The 19,805-nt window shown below is 45.1% G+C and overlaps 1 protein-coding gene across 1 annotated transcript in view; it reads right to left on the bottom strand.

Annotated features, from left to right (window-relative positions):
• GTF2F2 (general transcription factor IIF subunit 2) overlaps positions 1–19,477 on the bottom strand; it is a 133,791-nt gene extending 114,314 nt beyond the window's left edge. Inside the window, exons 1-2 of the mRNA XM_069601285.1 lie at positions 19,187–19,477; positions 5,546–5,619 (exon numbers count right to left, since the gene is read on the bottom strand). Coding sequence (XP_069457386.1) covers positions 5,546–5,619; positions 19,187–19,252 — 140 coding nt within the window. The 5' untranslated portion in view covers positions 19,253–19,477. The remainder of the gene's footprint in view (positions 1–5,545; positions 5,620–19,186) is intronic.
• Between the last annotated feature and the right edge of the window lie 328 nt (positions 19,478–19,805).

Raw genomic sequence — 19,805 nt, 5'->3', positions numbered from 1 at the left:
CCCAGTGAGGTACATACTTTAACACATTCTGAATTTAGGAGATATATCCCTAAGGGAAACCTTACTGCTTTCTTTTAGAGATTTAAATATTTATTAAAATAATAAGAAAAATGAAACAGTTAATGTGGCTTTTGATATTTCTAACTTTATACAGATCTCTTGTTAATATCAATGCATGATACATTAGAAGACAGGAACGTATTCAAATTATATTCCTGAAAAGTCACAGGAGAATGCTGTATTACATGGACCTATCTGGTGGGCAAGTTCTTTATATTGTTCTTCCAACTTTTCTGCTGCTTGAGACTGTTTCAAATTAAAAGAAAAATTTTTTTTCAAATTAAAAATATTAAACAATTTAAAAATGTCCCCAGTTTACTTAATTAATCCCTTACTAAAATATTTGAGAATGCTACTCATTTTTCTCCATAACAAACAATACTGAAACGATTATCTTTGTGTATCAGTCTTTGCATCACTAACTTTTATTTCCAAAGGATAGGTTTTAGAAATTGATGGAATTGCTGGGTCAAAGGCACGAGGATTTTATTATTAATATCCCAGCTTTCTCATTATCTGAGTCCCCCTCTGCGAGATGAGTCTCTCAATGTCTTTCTGTAAGGGCAGTACCAAGAACTGAACATAACGCTTGCGCAGTGAGCTGACTGGCAGAGAAAACAGTGGACTGTTATTCTGCTTTGTTTTGAGCAGCAGTGTGTATCTGTGCTTGGGTGTATGAGATATGTACATATATGTACATATGTGTGTACGTATATATATGTGCATTAATATACATGTGTGTTGCCAGACTGCCCTTCAGAAAGTTTGTACTGATTTAAACTATCAACAGTGTAACACTGTTCTAAACTTACTCAATTTTTATAACAGAAAATTATCTCACTGATTTTTATTTGCATATTTTCCATTATTAGTGGGCCCTCATATGATCTTGAATGTTAGATGTGTTTAGAAATAAAACTAGAAATTACACATCTCTAAGAGAAGCTGTATTATCACAGACTATGACTGTCAGTAAAACATGACACTTATCAAAGATTTTGAAAACTGAAGTTTTCTGAGGCAGGATGGTTATGTAGAAAGGCTGGTTTTAAAATTAAACTAAAGCAAAACTGTAAACCAATTAAAATGTAATACCCATCAGATGTTCAAAGGTATTTAAAAAAAAATGCAAGTACAATGATTTAGGGACGTGGTGGGGAATGCTTGATGCAAACAGCCCAAACGTTACCAACTGTTAAAGCAGGCTGCTACTCTTAGCTTATTCATAACTGGACTCTCCCTTTTCTCAGGTGTTAACAGACCACACTGAGGAAGAGCTACATTCACACTGCGCGTCTCCCCCTCCCCTCTCTGCCGCTCTCGATTCCTCTACTCCACAGCCCTGTCTCTGCTAGAACCAACGTCCACACCATTTCTTCCAGCTGTTGGCACAGGAAGCTGCTGCTGCTGTTTAACTCTGGGAGATCAGAGCGGGAGAGAAGACATCAGACACGACGCAGAGTCTATGCATGTACTGGGTAGTATGTGGGATATGACAGTACGTGAACACGTATTTTACACACACTGAATCCATGAGGTATTAATACCATCTCCTTTTAACAGATGAGGAAACAAGAAAGGGTAATAAGCAACTTCCCCAGAGTCACATGGCTGGTAAATGACAAGGTCTGGATTAAACCCAGAGCTGACTGACTCCTGAGTCCACACTCCTTATCAGTATGGCACATTGCTTTTTTAAAACCTTAGCTGTTTTTTCATTTTTTTACCCAAATATATGTTTTTTGGACCACACATATAACCCATAAAGGGTTACTCTGCCTCTAAACATCAATACTTAATTATACATCTTCTAGCTTTTAAAAACCAGATAGTTTCACCTGGTTTGCCCTAGATCTTCTCTTGAACGGCCACAGTCCCTTCAAATGCTCCTCACAGGAAATTGATTTTCGTTTTCCCACTGTCCTAGTCTCACTCCACTGAATGAACTTATTTGTCCATGTCTCTAAGCACAGCACTGAAAATGGAACACAATGTCTGCCCTGTAAGCTGACTGACAGAGAAGAGTGGGGTTATCAGCCCACTCCACTCGAAACAACAATCGCCCAATAAATGAAGCCTTTTGCTTATAGCCACAAAGCTTTGATGACTCATATTTAGCTGAAATTCAGTCTTGATAACCTAGTCACATGCACTGCTAAACCATTCCTCGCTTATCCTGCACTTATTTAATAGTGACTCTAGCGATCAGCAAGAAGAATGAAAAATGAGTAAATGAGATAGTCAGGAGACATACTCCAGAACAAGCTCTTTTCAAGCATTTCTATAGCAATCTTGGGGAACCAATCACTATATATCTGTTCTCGTCATTAACAGCATCTAGCTCTTCTATATTTCACGTTAGATAGAAAATCTGATAGGCTTTTAATTTACATATAAAATACACATCCTAAAGGAGATCAGTCCTGGGTGTTCATTGAAAGGACTGATGCTGAAGCTGAAACTTCAGTACCTTGGCCACCTCATGCAAAGAGCTGACTCACTAGAAAAGACTCTGATGCTGGGAGGGATTGGGGACAGGAGGAGAAGGGGCCGACAGAGGATGAGATGGCTGGATGGCATCACCGACTCGATGGATGTGAGTTTGGGTGAACTCCGGGAGTTGATGATGGACAGGGAGGCCTGGTGTGCTGTGATTCATGGGGTCGCAAAGAGTCAGACACGACTGAGCAACTGAACTGAACTGAAGATACATATACATCTGTTATTATTAAGGGCAAGTGTGTGTTAATTGCTCAGCTGTGTCCAATTCTTTGTGACCCCATGGACTATAGCCTGCCAGGCTCCTCTGTCCATGGGATTTTCCAGGCAAGAATACTGCAGTGGGTTGCCATTCCTTCTCCAGGAGATCTTCCTGATCCAGGGATCGAACTCGGGTCTCCAACACTGTAGGCAGATGCTTTACCATCTGAGCCACCAGGGAAGTCAAGAATACTGGAGTGGGTTGCTATTTTTCCCTCCAGGGGATCTTCCTAACCCAGGGATCGAACTCAGGTCTCCTGCATTGCAGGCAGATTATCTATCACCTGAGCCAGCAGGGAAGTTACATACAGTTTATTGCCAAAACCAGGACACTCTGGGAGTGAAAGAAGGGACACTATTAATAACTGCACAGAAAACTACGTAAATTGTAAAATATGTAAACCGGCCATAACATGGGGACATGGCTACCCTAGGCATACTGGATGTGACTATATAAACTACCTGCTTTAAACTAAGGACACGTTTGAAATTTTCTTCCAAACAAAGAGTGATCAAGAAAAATCGCAGCATACCCATTACTGACTATTTAGCACGCTATCTTTAACAGATGCTTTAGGCATCAAAGCAGTACTTAGGGCTTGCATAGGCTTCCCGTGTGGCTCAGCTGGTAAACAAACCACGTGCAATGCGAGAGACCTGGGTTCGATTCCTGGGCTGGGAAGATCCCCTGGAGAAGGGAAAGGCTACCCACTCCAGTATTCTGGCCTGGAGAAGTCCATGGGGTCACAAAGAGCCGGACACGACTGAGTGACTTAACACTTTCACTCTCAGGGCTTGCACAGGTCTCCCTACAGCTCAGCTCCTTTGACTCTACTTCCCATACTAGCTCCCTCTTCCTCAGACCAAAAGAAAGACTACGTTCCTAAACTAGGTGTTTCCTGTACACAGAGATTTTCAGGAGTGCAATACTCATGGTAGGGAAAGGAAGGGAATCTAAGCTCAGAAGATTAAGTGTCTGTCCACAGTCTCACGGACAGTAAGTGACAGGGCCGGAACTGGAAGCTGCCTGAGTTTCCTTGCCACTCGAAGGACTGAATTCAAGGCTGGTTCTGCTATTAAATGTACAGTAGCTTCTTAAAATACTACCGGTCTCTACCTAATTTCAGAACTCTGGATATAAAAGCAGGCCTGTTTCCAATATGGCTTGTGAAATCAAAAGGAAGAACTAAAAGATCTGTCTGAAACAAAGGTAAGTCAGATAAAGAACAAAAAGTACTTGGAGGCATAAACACAAGAAAGTGTCCAAGTTTCTTACTTTAAAGACATGACGTCATCCAAGAACACAGCATTGCTCCTCCAAAGAACAGCTCCAGAGGGGGTTCAAATAACATTCAGAGACTGAGAAGATGAGAAGGAGCCACCGAGAGAGATGTCTCAGAAGTGAGATGAAAACAGTACGGTGTGAGGGTGGAAGTGATCAATCTGTCAAGTTATGCTGAAGGGCAACCGAGGAGGGCTGCTGGTTGACTCTTGGATTTTAGAATACGGATGCGGTGCTTGGGCTCAGTCCTGTCCGACTCTGGCACCCCACGGACTGTGGCCCGCCAGGCTCCTCTGTCCATGGGATTCTCCAGGCACGAATACTGGAGTGGGTTGCCCTTTCCTCCTCCAGGGGATCTTCCCAACCCAGGCATCAAACTCTTGTCTCTTACATCTCCTCCACTGCAGGCACCAGGGAAGCCCATGAATGTGGTAGATTGTTTTTTTTTAGAGGCAGCAAGTTCTTTACCAGAAATCCCCCCACCTGGAGGCGGAGTCTACTGCAAGTTACATTTGGCAAACATGATGCAAGCACAGGTTTGCAAAGTGTCTGTGCAGTGGGGCTTCCCTCCTTCGCTACCAGGAACTCTTTCACCATCATGGGAATGAACACAATGGAGATGAGACACAGGCAGCCACGGCCCTGGGTGACAGTAAACCAAGCCCAGACACACCGGTGAGATCATTCCAGCCAGGAAGACCAGCCAGGTCAGCCACCACAAGAACTGTCTAGAACTGCCCCCACAGAATGAAAAACAAATAAGATGGTTTTGTTCTACGCCACTAAACTTTGGGGTGGTCTGTTAACAAGCAGAAACTCAGTGATAAAGAGGAGGATACTGGTGGCAGAAAAGAGCTGTTTCAGTGGAGGAGTGGGTGTGGATATCTGATTAGAGCTGGACTATGAATGAATGGACAGAAAGAAGGGAACACGAGGCCTGTGGCTGACACCAGCTGAGCTACAAGGGCTTCCCTTTCAAACAAGGCCAGTTCCTCAACCAGGAAACACCAAACACTCCTGCGCTGTTTGCAAGGTATTCCCTACCCCCTTCCAAAGCCTCTATAAATAGGTATGGTGGCACAATGGCAAAATCCTTCTACTGAAGCACTTACTTGGTGCATCCAGCTATGACCAACTCAAGCATAGCTCCTCAAAGATGCAGAGGACGGACGGATGAGGGAACGACATACTCTGCTACTTCACTGCCAGTGGGTTTTAGCAGCAAACTGTGCTTGATATTTACACCTGTCATTAGAACACGTGCACACACACGAATCCTTACAGGGCACCAAACCAGCTCTTAACAAGCCTTGGCAAGCTCATCATTTCTTATTTTCCAGATAAATTCTCTGTTTGAAAAAGAACTCTAATTACATTTAAAAGCACTTGTAAAATAAATTCAAACAAGTTTCATAAAATGTCAAAAATGCATAAATAACTTACTTGGCAATCCTCAGCTTCCCGACTTCACCTCTTCCAGGGGCTTTGGCCCATTGCTGCGACAAATATTTAGGAACCTAAAACAAAACAAAACACTATTCTACTAGGTTTTGGATGCAAACGAGCTAACAAATCCTTCTAAGCATAAAGTGATATACAGCTTCTATTTTACTTTCTGTCTGTCATAACTGACCCATAGCAAGCTCTGATTATGTTTTGCACTAAAGAGATACTAAGATATGTAAGAAACAATTTTAGCTCTCAAAGTGTTTAACAGCAATTGAGTCGGTGACACAAAACTAAAACTGGTCATATAGCTTAACAATAATGAAGCGCTAATTTATGTTCCCAAGTAAGTCTAATAAAAGTTCAGAGATGAGAAAGGCTGCCAGAAAAGGCTTCTTGGAGAATAACACTGACATGTTATGTAGAGACACTACTGAGCTTAAGATGATTTGAAAAGTCATGTTTTATTATGTATAAGATAACTAATATGAAGAAGGATCTACTGAAATAAAAGAAATTATTCAATGTAACAACTAGCATTTATATAACACTACTTCCCTGACACTGTGACATGCACTTTTCAAACATTTGTACCTCATGTCTATATGAGGTAGGTACTGTTCATTATCCCCACTGCACAGACTATGAATTTGGAGCACCCAGGGATTATAAAATTTAGCCAAAGGCATATAATTGGCAAATGAGGACCCAGGATTCAAATGCGGGCACTCTAGTTCCAATGCCTATGCTTTTAACCAATACACTATATTGTGTGTGCAATCAGATATATGCGATCAAAATCTCAAAAGGTTAAGTGCATATAACCTACTATGGGCCACCTGTTATTTCTTCTAAGACATAGTTGGAACTTGGCAATCAGTATATACGTTTAAGATGACCCTATTCTGGAGGAGTAAGATGCTACACATCAAGTATGAAGTACAATGCCTCACACAAACCAAGTGCTCAGTGAGTATCAGGGGTCATTTTTATTTTCCACAGTAAGTCTGAAATGATAACACGAATGTGTAACAGAGTCAAAGAGAGCTTCCAAAGCTGGAAAGGAAAAAACTCCATCTAACAAAGTTTCATTTACAAGAAGAAGCACATGACTATTAGTTGAACTGCAGTACTTGGAATCGAGTAAAAATTTAAGAAAAGAAGACCCTAATGGTATTGGTTCATTCCCTACACTAAAATAAACTGAACAACTACCGTGTCAAAACTGCGCCAGAAGCCTGGAGAAGATGCAGGGGAAGGAGCCACGGTGTCAGGCACCATGCTACACACTTTGCATCCACAACCCATGTAATCCTCCCAGTCACCCCGCAAAACTGCACCGCTCTCCTCATTCTGTAGATGACAAAACCGAGGCTCAGAGGACTGAAATAACACGGTTAGCTAGTATTAGCCAGACTCCAGACTGGTCAAATGTACACCATCCTTCACAGACTACAGATCCTCTAAAGGAAAGGAGTTTTGAAGAGTCCATACCTTAAAGTTTCAACTATACTGCACTCCACTATTCATGCACGCTTACAGGATTCGGCAAATTTCTTAGGATAACTGTACCTACCTATTAGGTCTGCTTTGAATACAGATGAGAAGAAAACCCACTCAGGCATACAGAAGATTTACTGGCAAAAGTAACTAAATATTTCAGAAGGAGCATTAAGGTGGCCTGATTAAGGGCTCAAATACCGTCACCAGGACTCTCACCATCTCTCGGCTCTTCTCACCACACTGACTACTTCTTTGACAGCCTTCCCCGCTATGTAGCACGACGGCTGAAGCCACTCCTGAAGAACACGAGCTCTTCCCCAAATCCCCAGCAAAATCGTTTTTCTCTTGTGGCTCTGACCAGGTCACGGGTCCTTTGTCTGGCCTGTTACTGAACCAGAGATGAGATTTCTGCACTGCCAGCCTGAGTCAGTGACACCTTTCGGGAGGGACAGTCAACACCTTAGAATCACCAGACTGAAAAGGCGGAGCAGTGGTGCCCACAAAGGAAACTCAAGGTGCTGTCATGGTGAGTCAAAGAAGCAAATGTCAACATTACCTGTCAGAACTAAATATAAGATGTGAAACTGATCTGGGCAAATACTGTTACATTAAATAAAACCCTGAATCCTCAGACTGTATAAATTATTACCTCATGGCCTCAATCTTGAAATCCTGCCTAACATGTTAGCCTTTGCCTCTGGCTTTGTCTGATTTTTAGCCCAAGGGAATCTTCTTGTCAATTACTCTAACACAAAGAGGAAACGGAGTTCTACAGGTAGCAGCCTGCTCTAACAATCAATGGTGAGCTATACTCCCTAATAAAGTCCTTAGGGAAAAGATGGTGGTTTTTCTTCATCATATTCCACGTTTCTGATTCAAATACTGTTAAGACTTTCTCATTATCAAGAACAGTACCCTTTCCATAAACTGTATTTCAAGGAACCCTTCTGACCACCGTCTCCTAACTCCCTGGCCCTCTCCTTGGTACTTCGGCTCCAACAATTCTTGCATCCTTCACATCACTGACTCTGCCCCTGCCTGCTTACGTCCTCTCTTCTCTCTGAAATGGAACTACATTTCACAGCCCGTCATTATAATCATTCTCTTGTCCCTAACTCCCTCCATCATACTGGCCTGGCAGAATCTAACCCTGATTAAAGCCAAGTGATACTAGTAATGTCACTTATTAATTAATCTATGTACTGTTTTATTTGATTGTGCTACTCCCCCTCCACACTTGCACCTGAGCATCTGAAGAAAGACAACCATGCCAGATGGTCTCCCCTGAAATCCTTGGCGACTAACATCAAGTAAGCCCTTCAAGATGCTGGGCAATTTAACTCCCTCTCCCTGGCCAACCGTCACCTGCAGCGGGAAAGCCACTGCAGACAGGCCGCACATTCGCTCCTCAACCTGTAACACCGCTTGCTCCTCTTCCCTCCAGGATGATAACCCGACCCCCTCTCCCACTGAACCATCAAAAGCGTCTAAGCCTGCCACTTAGCCACAGGGGAGCCTTCTGCTCCGCTCCGCTCTGCCCTTAACAGGCGCACGGTGACCACGCCCTCCACATGCGCGGGGTTGGCCTGTAGTCTAGCCTAGGGCGTCTTTCCCTCAATGCCACCCTCTCCCCTCCACTCCCTTTCCTATCCTCCCAACAGAATCACAACGACGATGTGTGTGTCAGTGGCTCAGTCACGGCCAACTCTTTGCGACCCCAAGGACTGGTGGACCCCAAGCCCACCAGACTACTACTACTACCACCAGGCCGTGAGATTCTCCAGGCAAGAATATTGGAGTGGGCTGCATTCTCTTCTCCAGGGGATCTTCCTGACCCAGGGGATTGAACCCAGGTCTCCTGCATTGCAGGCAAACTCTTTACCATCTGAGCCACCAGGGAAGCCCAAAGTGAAAGTGTTAGTTGCTCAGTAGTGTCTGACTCTTTGCAATCCCATGGACTATATGTAGCTTTCCAAGCTTCCCTGACCATGGAATTCTCCAAGAAAGAACACTGGGGTGGGTAGCCATTCCCTTCCCCCGGAAAATCTTCCTGACCCAGGGATCGAACCTAAACCTCCTGCATTACAGACAGATTCTTTACTGTCTGAGCTACCATGGAACAGCGAGCTTACCAAACGTGGCAGAAGACTCTAAGATGGCCCTCAATAATCCCCATCCGCTGATACTTGTATCCTTGTGTAACACCCTGACTGCATCAGCCCAACTAAGCCACGCCAGGAAACTCCTGAGCCACAGAAACTATGATATCAAAAGTGCGTGCCATTTTATGCTACTAAGCCTGTGGTGATATGTTATATAGCAATAGATAACAAACACGTTACGTGACATTTAATATATTTAAATGTTTTAAATAAATTAACCATTTAATTCTCACACAATCTGTTTATTTTTTCCATTTTACAAGTGAGGAAACTGAGGCACGGAAAGTGAGCAAATGGACTCGCAGTCACACCCCTGGAAAGGGCAGGCTCCTTCATCCTTCCCACGCACTGTCCCGTGTCTCTGCCTCTCTCCACCGCAAGGCTCTGAGTGAGCTGTCTCTGCTGGCTGACCACAGTTCCTCCTCTGCCGCTGGGTTCTGCTCTAGACAGGCTCTCCCCTCCACCACTCCACAGACACGGCTGCCTGTGGTTAAAAAGCTCTCCGCAATGTCAAGCCAACGTTCAATCCTCATCTTGCAGACCTATCAGAAATATCTGAGACTCTACTGTCTCCTCCTCCTTCAAACGCCTTCTTCACTTGGCGTCAGGTCACCACAGTCTCTCGTGATTTTCCTGCCACTTCTCCAGACTCTCCTTTTTCAGTCTCCACACATCTAGATTCTCATCTTCCTGACCTTTTAACCTGAGAGGGCCCTGATTTTGGTCCTCAAGCCTCTCTTCTCTGTCCACACTCATTCTTACGTAACCTCATCTAATCCCAAGGCTTTAAATTCCATCTGTGTAACTACAACTCTCAAATTTACAGCTCTTCCCTCAAGTTCCAAATTATACAACCAGCTGCTTACTCAAACTCTCCATCTGAATATTCAGGAGACGTTTCAAACTCAAAATTTCCACTCAAGAATGGATTCTTACTCGTGAACCTATTCCTCCGGCAACCTTCCACAACGCAGTAAAAGTCAACACCATCCTTCCAGGTACTCAGCCGGAAACCATGGACTCACCCTGAGTAGCTCCTTTTTTCTCACATTCTACATCCAATCAACCGACACAGCCTGTCAGCAATACCTTCAAATTATATCTGGACTCCACATCCTTCTCACCAATTCCAGGGCTACCATCCTAATCCAGGCCACCTTCATCTCTTGTGTGATTGTTGTCTGTGTCCACTTTAGTCTCAATACAGCAACCAGTTCAGTTCAGTCGCTCAGTTGTGTCTGACTCTTTGCGACCCCATGAATCGCAGCACGCCAGGCCTCCCTGTCCACCACCATCTCCCAGAGTTCACTCAAACTCACGTCCATCGAGTCAGTGATGCCATCCAGCCATGTCATCCTCTGTCAGCCCCTTCTCCTCCTGCCCCCAATCCCTCCCAGCATCACAGTCTTTTCCAATGAGTCAACTCTTCGCATGAGGTGGCCAAAGTACTGGAGTTTCAGCTTCAGCATCATTCCTTCCAAAGAACACCCAGGACTGATCTCCTGTAGAACAGACTGGTTGGATCTCCTTGCAGTCCAAGGGACTCTCAAGAGTCTTCTCCAGGACCACAGTTCAAAAGCATCAATTCTTCGGTGCTCAGCTTTCTTCACAGTCCAACTCTCACATCCATACATGACCACAGGAAAAACCATAGCCTCGACTAGATGGACCTTTGTTGGCGAAGTAATGTCTCTGCTTTTCAATATGCTATCTAGGTTGGTCATAACTTTCCTTCCAAGGAATAAGCGTCTTTTAATTTCATGGCTGCAATCAGAGTGACCATATTAAAACAGAAGTCAGATGACACTGTTCTGTTCAAAGCCTTTCAGTTTATTTAACAGACATCTACACAGTGCTTACTACGTGCCAAATACTTTTCTAAGCACTTTAGAAATTTACCTCACTTGATCCTCATAACAACTTTATTATTATCCCATTTCACAGAGAAGCAAGTAAGGCATCAAAAAGTTATCATTCGTCCAAAGTCTCACGATCACTAGTGGTGAAGCGAGGATTCTAACCGAGGCAGTCGGGCTCCCCCATCATCATCCATGCCTCCTCTCTATGGCTACCAGCCTCCCATGGCATTCACGGTAAAAACCCTGTGGTGTCTCAGATGATACAGTCCACTGAGACCCACGGCCTCACCTCCTACCACTTTCGCTCACTTGACTCTAACCACACAGATCTACCAACACTCCCAGCACCATCCCACCTGAGGGCCTTTGATTTGCTGTTACTTCTGTCTGGAACGTTCCTCCTCCAAATATGTGAAGGGCATTCCCGTAACTCCCTTCAGGTCTCTGCTGAAGGCCCACCTTATGGGTGAGGCCCTTTCCCACCTGATTGAAGCGGCATCCTCCGCCCTGACCTGTCTCTCTTCGGAGCTCTCGGCACTCGCTACGCACTTCTGTCTGCTGTCGCTCTCCCTCTCCATCAGAATGCAACCTGCACGAGGCGGGCGTTCCGTCTGTGTCGCTGGCTCTGCCACATCCCTAACAGAAGGACAGGCCAGCACGCGGCAGCAACAGCGTTATTATTTCAGTGACTGGACACTGTTAAAGAAACATTAGCTACTGTTAATGTAATGGCAATGATGGTGTTGTCAGAATAAATCCAGGCTAAGGAATTACACTTTAATAAATCTCACTGCATTCTCAAAGGGAAACCTTACTCCAGAGATCTACCTTAAAATAAGGGGGAGAAGGGGAAAACACCCATAGAGTGAAACATTTTCCAGCCTGCCACTGTCCCCTTATTGCTGGTTCCCTGACAGGCTGCTAAGGTAAAGGGAAGACAAGAATGTTTCAGAGCTCCTGCTGAGACCATAGTTCTTCAGTACATAACCAGGTCAGAAGACCCTGTGGTCAAACTGCCTGAGACCACAATTTAGGCCATCAAACAAGACAACAGTTCTAAGTGAAGTAATTAAGTATTATAAGATAAAGTTAAGAATCACAGTCAGTACAATAATTGAATCTAATACAAGCAACTGGCCAACTTAAAGAAAAGATTATGTGCCTGAAATTAACTGATAAAGTCTGGAATGCATACTACATTGTCATCATTATTAAAATAAAACTGAAAGTTCCTAAGGTAAGCCTACTGGCTTATTTAATTCAAAAGGTTGCCAAAATACTATATGCTTGTAACGAAAACTAGTAAAATACAATGATGATAGTATGTCAATCATATATAACTTTTTATACCACGAGATTATGGAAATAGGCTTCCCAAAAGCTCCAATGCATTAAGTTGGGAAGAGGCCTTCGCTGGTGGTCCAGTGGTTAGTTCACCTTGCAATGCAGGGGACACCAGTTCGATCCCTGGTCCAGGAAGATCCCACATGCCCCAGGGCAACGAAGCCAGCAACTGCAGCTACCAAAGGCCATCCACCCTAGAGCAGAGACTCTGCAACCGAAGAAGCCACTGCAATGAGAAGCCCGGGCACCGCCACTAGGGAAATCCTGCACACAGCAGCGAAGGCCCAACAGTCAAAAATACATACACACACATTTAAAGGAAAAAAAGGAAGGAGAAGGGACAGATAATGGTGTATATGGTTCCAAGGCTCCAAAGTTTTTTTGGACAGCTGATATTTTTAATTAAAACATTACATTTTATCTTTAAGTAAAGTTGTATATTTAAGGTGTACAACATGGTTTTATATGCACATGAAACAACTAAGCCAGTCAAGCTAATTAACATATTATCTCTTCACATAATTACCTTTGTTTCTAGATGAGAACACCTGAATGCTATTCTGAGTAAATTTCCCCCAAACACTCTCGCCAACTTGTCACTTGTGAGATAGCTGTGTCGTTTCCACTGTCTCCACATTCATTAAAGAAACGGAGATGGAGACAGGAGAACAGGTACAACAGGGGCTGTTTTCTCAGGTTTCCCAAGACCAGGGAGCGTGAGAGCAAATGACTCACTGCAGCATTATTTTCTCAGAGAAATTCCCTTGACTTCTAGACTACGTCCCTTTGTTATCCACACTCACAAAACAGTATTTCTGTCTCCAGTGATCTTGTCTATCTGTGTGAAACTGTTTTCATTAGGGCCAGTATTGCCTGAGGTCTGTCTCAGGGAGCGCACTACAGACTCCAGTTTACAGAGTACGGACCCTGTCCTTTCTTGCTCACGTAACGCCCTCAGAGCCTGGAACAAATGACTGGTGATCACTGAAAGCTTGTGGAAGAAACCCATCTGCCCGCCCACTCACTCAAGCTACAGAGTGGTCAGGGCAACTGCGCCTTTGAAGCCAAGGGGCCAAGGTGGTACACACAGAGCTTACTCCCTAAGCTTGTTTGCCAGCTTTGCTTCATCTAGTATCTAGTTCCCCAACAACTAGCCTCCAAAGCCATGCTTCTCCCAGGGTACACAAGCAAATTAAGAGCGCTGTGTGGACACTGGCGTGGCACCCATTTCTTCTTTTAGGAATGGAGGCCTATCCCCCGAGCTGCTGGGAGTGTGGCCACAGACAGCCTGCAGTCCTTAGCTCTCTCTGGAAGTGCTTCCACTGAAGAGTTGACCACAATCACACACTCCTCCTGGGCGAAACCACCCTGTGCCCAATCCTGCATAAGTCTTTTTCCTTTCACAGGGGATGATCCCAACAGCACTGCATAACAAACCCCTGCAGCTCATCACCTCAGAACTAGCTTCCCTGGGAATCCAACATGCATCAGGCAGCTTTTACTCACACGTTGTCCTGAAGGTCAATGTATTGAGCTGACAAGACCCAAGGCCATAAAAACAAATTCCCCACTCCCTCACTTCTGTTCTCCAGGGAGAAGTCTCATTAAAGAGACCCAAGGGGTTGGCGGGGGGCGTGCGGTGAGGGGAAAGCACATTTCCTATTCCTGGCTTAAGCTTTGTAGCCTAAATCTGAATCACTGTTCCATGCATGGGCAGGATAATTAACACCCCTAAGCCTCAATTTTACCATCTGAAAAATATAGATAATTAGTACCTACTTCACAGGTTTGCTTTCTGAAATACTTGGCACATTATAAGTTTCTTTTTCTCCTGCAAGGCTTTGGGGTATCACCCATTCCAGTTTCATCTCTCCCTGATAGATAGCTTTCACTCTGGCTGCCAATGTCCAACTGCTTATTTGTCCGTGAAAAAAGAAAAGCTAAGCTTGATGGCTTCTGAGGTGTTGAATGAAAGTGAAAGTCACTCAGTCGTATTTGACTCTTTGTGACCCCACGGACTATACAGTCCGTGTATGCATGGTATACATGAACTATAGTCTCTGGAGAGACTGTATAGCCAGAATACTGGAGTGGGTAGCCTTTCCCTTCTCCAGTGGGTCTTTCCAACCCAGAGATCGAACCCAGGTCTCCAGCATTGCAGGCAGATTCTTTACCAGCTAAGCCACAAGGGAAGTCCAAGAATACTGGAGTGGGTAGCCTATCCCATCTGCAGCGGATCTTCCCGACCCAGGAATCGAACCAGGGTCTCCTGCATTGCAGATGGATTCTTTACCAACTGAGCTATTGAATGGAGGACCCAACATTCACAGGGGGTGATGTCCGTCACTTCGGTCCTGATTCTCTCCTCCAACAAACATCAATCAAAATGCTCACAGGAGGAAGGCTGGTGGGACCTGAAACACACCTTTTTGCTGGCCAGAAAGTTGTTGGATGAACCTACCACAATGCTTGTCAATACCTCCACCTGTCCGTTTCCTCCAAGAAAGATAGTTTCATCATCCAAGCTCTTATAGGCTATTCACTACTTACAAAAACCCCACCACTCCTAAAAATGCTGGGAGCTTTATCTCCTCTTCTTCCCCATCAGGTACCCTTACCCTCCAGCCAACCATAACTAGAGAAGATGACTTTTCCAGAAGTCTAAATGTTGGAAGTGAAACAACAGAAGTGTTCTTAAATAAACAGAAGTGTTCTTAAAGTGTTCTTAAATATCACGTTTAGACCGTGATTTGGTGTACAGTGTGCAACAGCAGGCCTGTGACCGGCTGGCAACCTGACAGTGGCGAGGCCTGAGTGAGCAACAGGAACCGGGTAACGCCCACTACAAGGGATGAGCTCCCCGACCAGGGGGAGACTGCCGTTGTTCATGTTTTTTTGAGCAGGCGATATCGTAAAGTTAAATTCAGTCACGTCTATTATCCATCAAAACTTATTTAGATCATTCTCTCGCAGATTTAAGGTATTCAGAACTCCAGAAATGGCCTTTGTCTTGCTGTATCTCACTGTTTGCTGACACCAGGTTAGGCAAGGCACAAGCGGGGAGGCTGGAGGAAGATGCGAGGCACTGCAGGGACCGCAGATGGCCTTTATCTGCAGCAGCAACGCGGACATGCTTTATTTTCTAATGGATGACACAGCAGCAGCAACGACTGCCCGACTCAACTAGACTCACCTCGACTACAGGAGCTTTTCAGGTGGTGCTTATACAGACCACACCATGACGCACGTGCGCAGCGCCACAAATGATCCCAGCTGCAGGATGTGAGTGGCGTGGGGCAAGAGAGCCTGGCCACCACCACCTGGGCCACTGCTCTCTCCCTACAGCGTTTCACTGGTCAGAAGAGATACAGGTGGTGGACATTCTGGTACACCATCTTCCACTCTATTTGCCTTTTCCTGAACACACTCATCAGCCCTGCCTGGAACTATTCCACCCCCCCCCCCCCCCCCACAACTAATCAACTCCATAGGCTCTTCGTAAATGCCAGGTTCCCCATGAAGTCTTCCCTGATTCCACCCGGTAACTTTTTCACTGCCTAAAACTCTGAGAGAGCTTGTATGTATAACTCTTACTGTAATTTTCCTTTCCCTTGTCTAGTGAGGAAATTAATAATGAACAAATTAATTATGAACAGAAATGGCCCATAAACTTGCGACACTGTAGGAACTCACATATTTTGCAACAAATGATCCTCAAAGATCAGAGCTCAAGGCATGATTTATAATAAAAAATATGAACGTTTACCGAAAAGATTTAAAATTGTATGCAGTTCTATTCAAATTCTAATTTGAACAGAAAAATTCTAATTTGAACTATCATTAGTAAGACTTCTTTTTAAAGCAATAAAATATATTCAAATGGCCATATAAGAGAGAACACTAAAATTTCTTTAGTTTAGATTTGTAACTTTCTCTTACATCCTCATTTAGTCAGTCACCACATCCTGACAACTTTTGCTGAAAAAGTTTCCCTAACTCCTGAGACTTCACTATCAAATGTCTAGGATCCTGTGATAATTTCCTAATTTTGACTCTGGTTATCTTCTCTTCAAGCTTCCCCCCTGCCCCACCCCACTTAAAGAATCATTTGTATCCCTGCCTTACTCAAAACCCTCCAAGAGTCTCCTCATTTCCTGTAGACTAGAGTTAAAACTGGAGAAGGCAATGGCACCCCACTCCAGTACTCTTGCCTGAAAAATCCCATGGACGGGGGAGCCTGGTGGGCTGCAGTCCATGGGGTCTCAAACAGTCGGACATGACTGAGCGACTTCACTTTCACTTTTCACTTTCATGCATTAGAGAAGGAAATGGCAACCCACTCCAGTGTTCTTGCCTGGAGAATCCCTGGGACGGGGGAGCCTGGTGGGCTGCCGTCTATGGGGTCACAAAGAGTCGGACACGACTGAAGTGACTTAGCAGCAGCAGCAGCAGTGTTAAAACATTCCCACTTCACAACGTGATAATGTCAGTATATGGTCCCAATCCGCTACTCCAGGCATGATGTCCTCTTTGTTTTCCAGCCCACACCACATTACTGTGCATTCTCACTCCTACATTTCAGAACCACTCTCCATGGTATGCTACGGAGATACTATGGGCCCCCCATCCAAACCTCTGTAAGGCAAACATTTATTGAGCATCTACTGCGCTCCAAGCAGAAACACATCACCTCAAGCTCTCGCCACCTTTTCAAGTTCTTTCCATCTGCAAAGGAGATCTCCTCCCTAATGATATCTCTCCATCTAGCATGCAGGAGGAGAGAGATACTTGGTTACTCCATCATTTTAAATCACACTGATATCACTGTGATAAGTCAAAGCAGCACCAGAGATTAAGGCTAGGGTTGAAGAATAAGAGTTCATTCAGTCATTCATTCATGCATGCATACATCACATTATCTGAGCTATTTACCTTACGCCAAACACAGTTCTGGGTGACAGGCAAGACGCCTACTCTCGCGAAATATGACTGTGCATGTGCTTTGAAGAATGTTAATACAGGCTCAACATGCTAGTGAATAATCATAAGGGCAGGAGCAGGGGACTACAAAAGATGAGATGGTTGGATGGCATCACCGACTCAATGGACATGAGTTTGAGTAAGCTCCGGGAATCGGTGATGGACCAAGAAGCCCGGTGTGCTGCAGTTCGTGGGGTCGCAGAGTCAGACACAACTGAGCGACCGAACTGAATCATAAGGGAGCTACATCAGAGAGGAAGACTAGAAGGGCCTCTCAGATTTAACTGATAAACACTCAGACGTGTGATAAAAGCTTTCCAAAAATCTAACAAATAAAGGTCTCTATGTTTTACTTGAGTTTTCAAGACTATCATAATCACATTTTGAATATACATATGTCTTATGAAAACTTCCTAAGAAACAACAGTCCCCAATTTAAAAAAGTAAGGGATAAATAGTGTACTCACTAAGTGAAGAAGTGAAGGTTGCTCAGTGTCTGACTCTTTGCGACCCCATGGACTATACAGTCCATGGAATTCTCTAGGCCAGAATACTGGAGTGGGTAGCCTTTCCCTCCTCCAGGGGATCTTCCCAACCCAGGGATCTAACCTAGGTCTCCCACATTGCAAGTGGATTCCTTACCAGCTGAGCCACAAGGGAAGCTCAGTAAGTACTTACTAAGGGTTAATCAAAATGCTGCCTTTACCAAAAAAAAAAAAAAAAAAAATTACTGACAGTTTCACCTGAGACACAATCGAACTCTAAAAGAACACTCCAGTCCACGGTCTCTCCTTCCCTGAGTTCAGAGCACTCTCAGCTCTCCTGGGAACTCCATAAGACCCATCAACCTAAAAGAACACCTTACGAGTGAAAGTGAAGTCACTTAGTCCTGTCCAACTCTTTGGGACCCCATGGACTGTAACTTATCAGGCTCCTTCAAAAGGGATTTTCCAGGCAAGGATACTGAAGTGGGCTGCCATTCCCTTCTCCAGGGGATCTTCCCCACCCAGGGATCGAACCTGGGTCTCCTGAATTGCAGGCAGATGCTTTACCATCTGAGCCACCAGGGTACTCAGAGAACAGTTCTACTTTCTGGCTCAGAAAACTACCCAGAAAGCAAACGCTCAACTTTCTTATAGAGATTGATGACTGAAATCAGTTTCAGCAAGTGGAGATGAAGAAATTCTTCAGCCTGGGATAAAATGCTCAAACTGGGGGGCCATCAAGACAGGAGCCCAGAAAAACCAGGTCGTGGGATAAGGAGATCCATTCCAGGCACGTTCAGACTCTTAGTTGGCTAAAACACACTGGGTGTCCCTGAACTAATGTCCTCGTCTGCAAACAAGCCTACCAACCAACCCTGCCTCTCAAGGTAAGCGAAGTTCTAAACGAGAGAGCCCTAATGAGCTTTAAAAGGTGCACAAAGTGGGACGGTCTCAAGTTACGTGTGTGTGTGTGTGCGTGTGTGTGCGCGCGCGTGTATGTTAGTTGCTCAGTCGTGTCCGACTCTTTATAACCCCATAGAATGCAGCCCACCAGGCCCCTCTGTCCACGGGGTTCTCCAGGCAAGAACACCGCAGTGGGTTGCCACTTCCTTCTCCCAAAGGAACTATAGAAAGAAAGTGAAGTCGCTCAGTCGTATCCGACCCTTTGAGACCCCATGGACTGTGGCCCACCAGGCTCCTCCGTCCATGGAATTTCCCAGGCAAGAGTACTGGAGTGGGTTGCCAGTTCCTTCTCCCCTCAAGTCACTTAAACTACTTTAAAAGCGGGAGCCACACAAACCTTACCTTGACCAGCCACACTCCGGTGTTCTGTTTGGCGCCAGTCAGGTCGAGTTCTCCGCGCTCGGCCATGGGTCTGTCGCCGGCGGAGACCTGCGGACTTAGAGCAGCGGCCCCGGGAGCGGGTGACTGCGGGACGAGGGAGCGAAGCACACGGCGAACCCTGGCCGGAGGTTGACTGTGAAGAGCCCGCGGTCCAACTTCCGGGATGCCGGGAGCCCTGGGAAAGAAGAACACACACGGCCGGCAGCGGGGAACTGCGCCTGCGCACTGCGGCCGTCAGTACGGCGCGCTACTGAGGACAAACTTCATCGGCGGGCACCTTCTTGAGTGGGCGTGGCTACTTCCAGGGACTGTGTCTGAGTAATTGAAAACGAGGTTGGGATGGGCGCAAACATCAGCAGTACATATAAAGACCAGGTCAGAGTAACAGAAGAAAGTGTCAAAACAGAAAAACGGGGTTTAAAGAGACAAAGGCTGTCAGTGTATGTCCAATCCAGGCCAAGGAGAGAAAGACAGCATTTGGAGGACAGGTAGGAGAAATGAATAAAATGAATTAGCAGAGTGGTCTTTATTGAAAGGCTACCCTGAGCACCTTCAGTTAAACGAGTAGGGCGCACCCCTT

Source organism: Ovis canadensis, chromosome 10 (genome assembly GCF_042477335.2).
Source record: "Ovis canadensis isolate MfBH-ARS-UI-01 breed Bighorn chromosome 10, ARS-UI_OviCan_v2, whole genome shotgun sequence".
NCBI classification, from domain to species: Eukaryota; Metazoa; Chordata; class Mammalia; order Artiodactyla; family Bovidae; genus Ovis; species Ovis canadensis.
The sequence above is the reverse complement of the archived record's forward strand: the minus strand, read 5'-3'. Positions and strand labels throughout refer to the sequence as shown.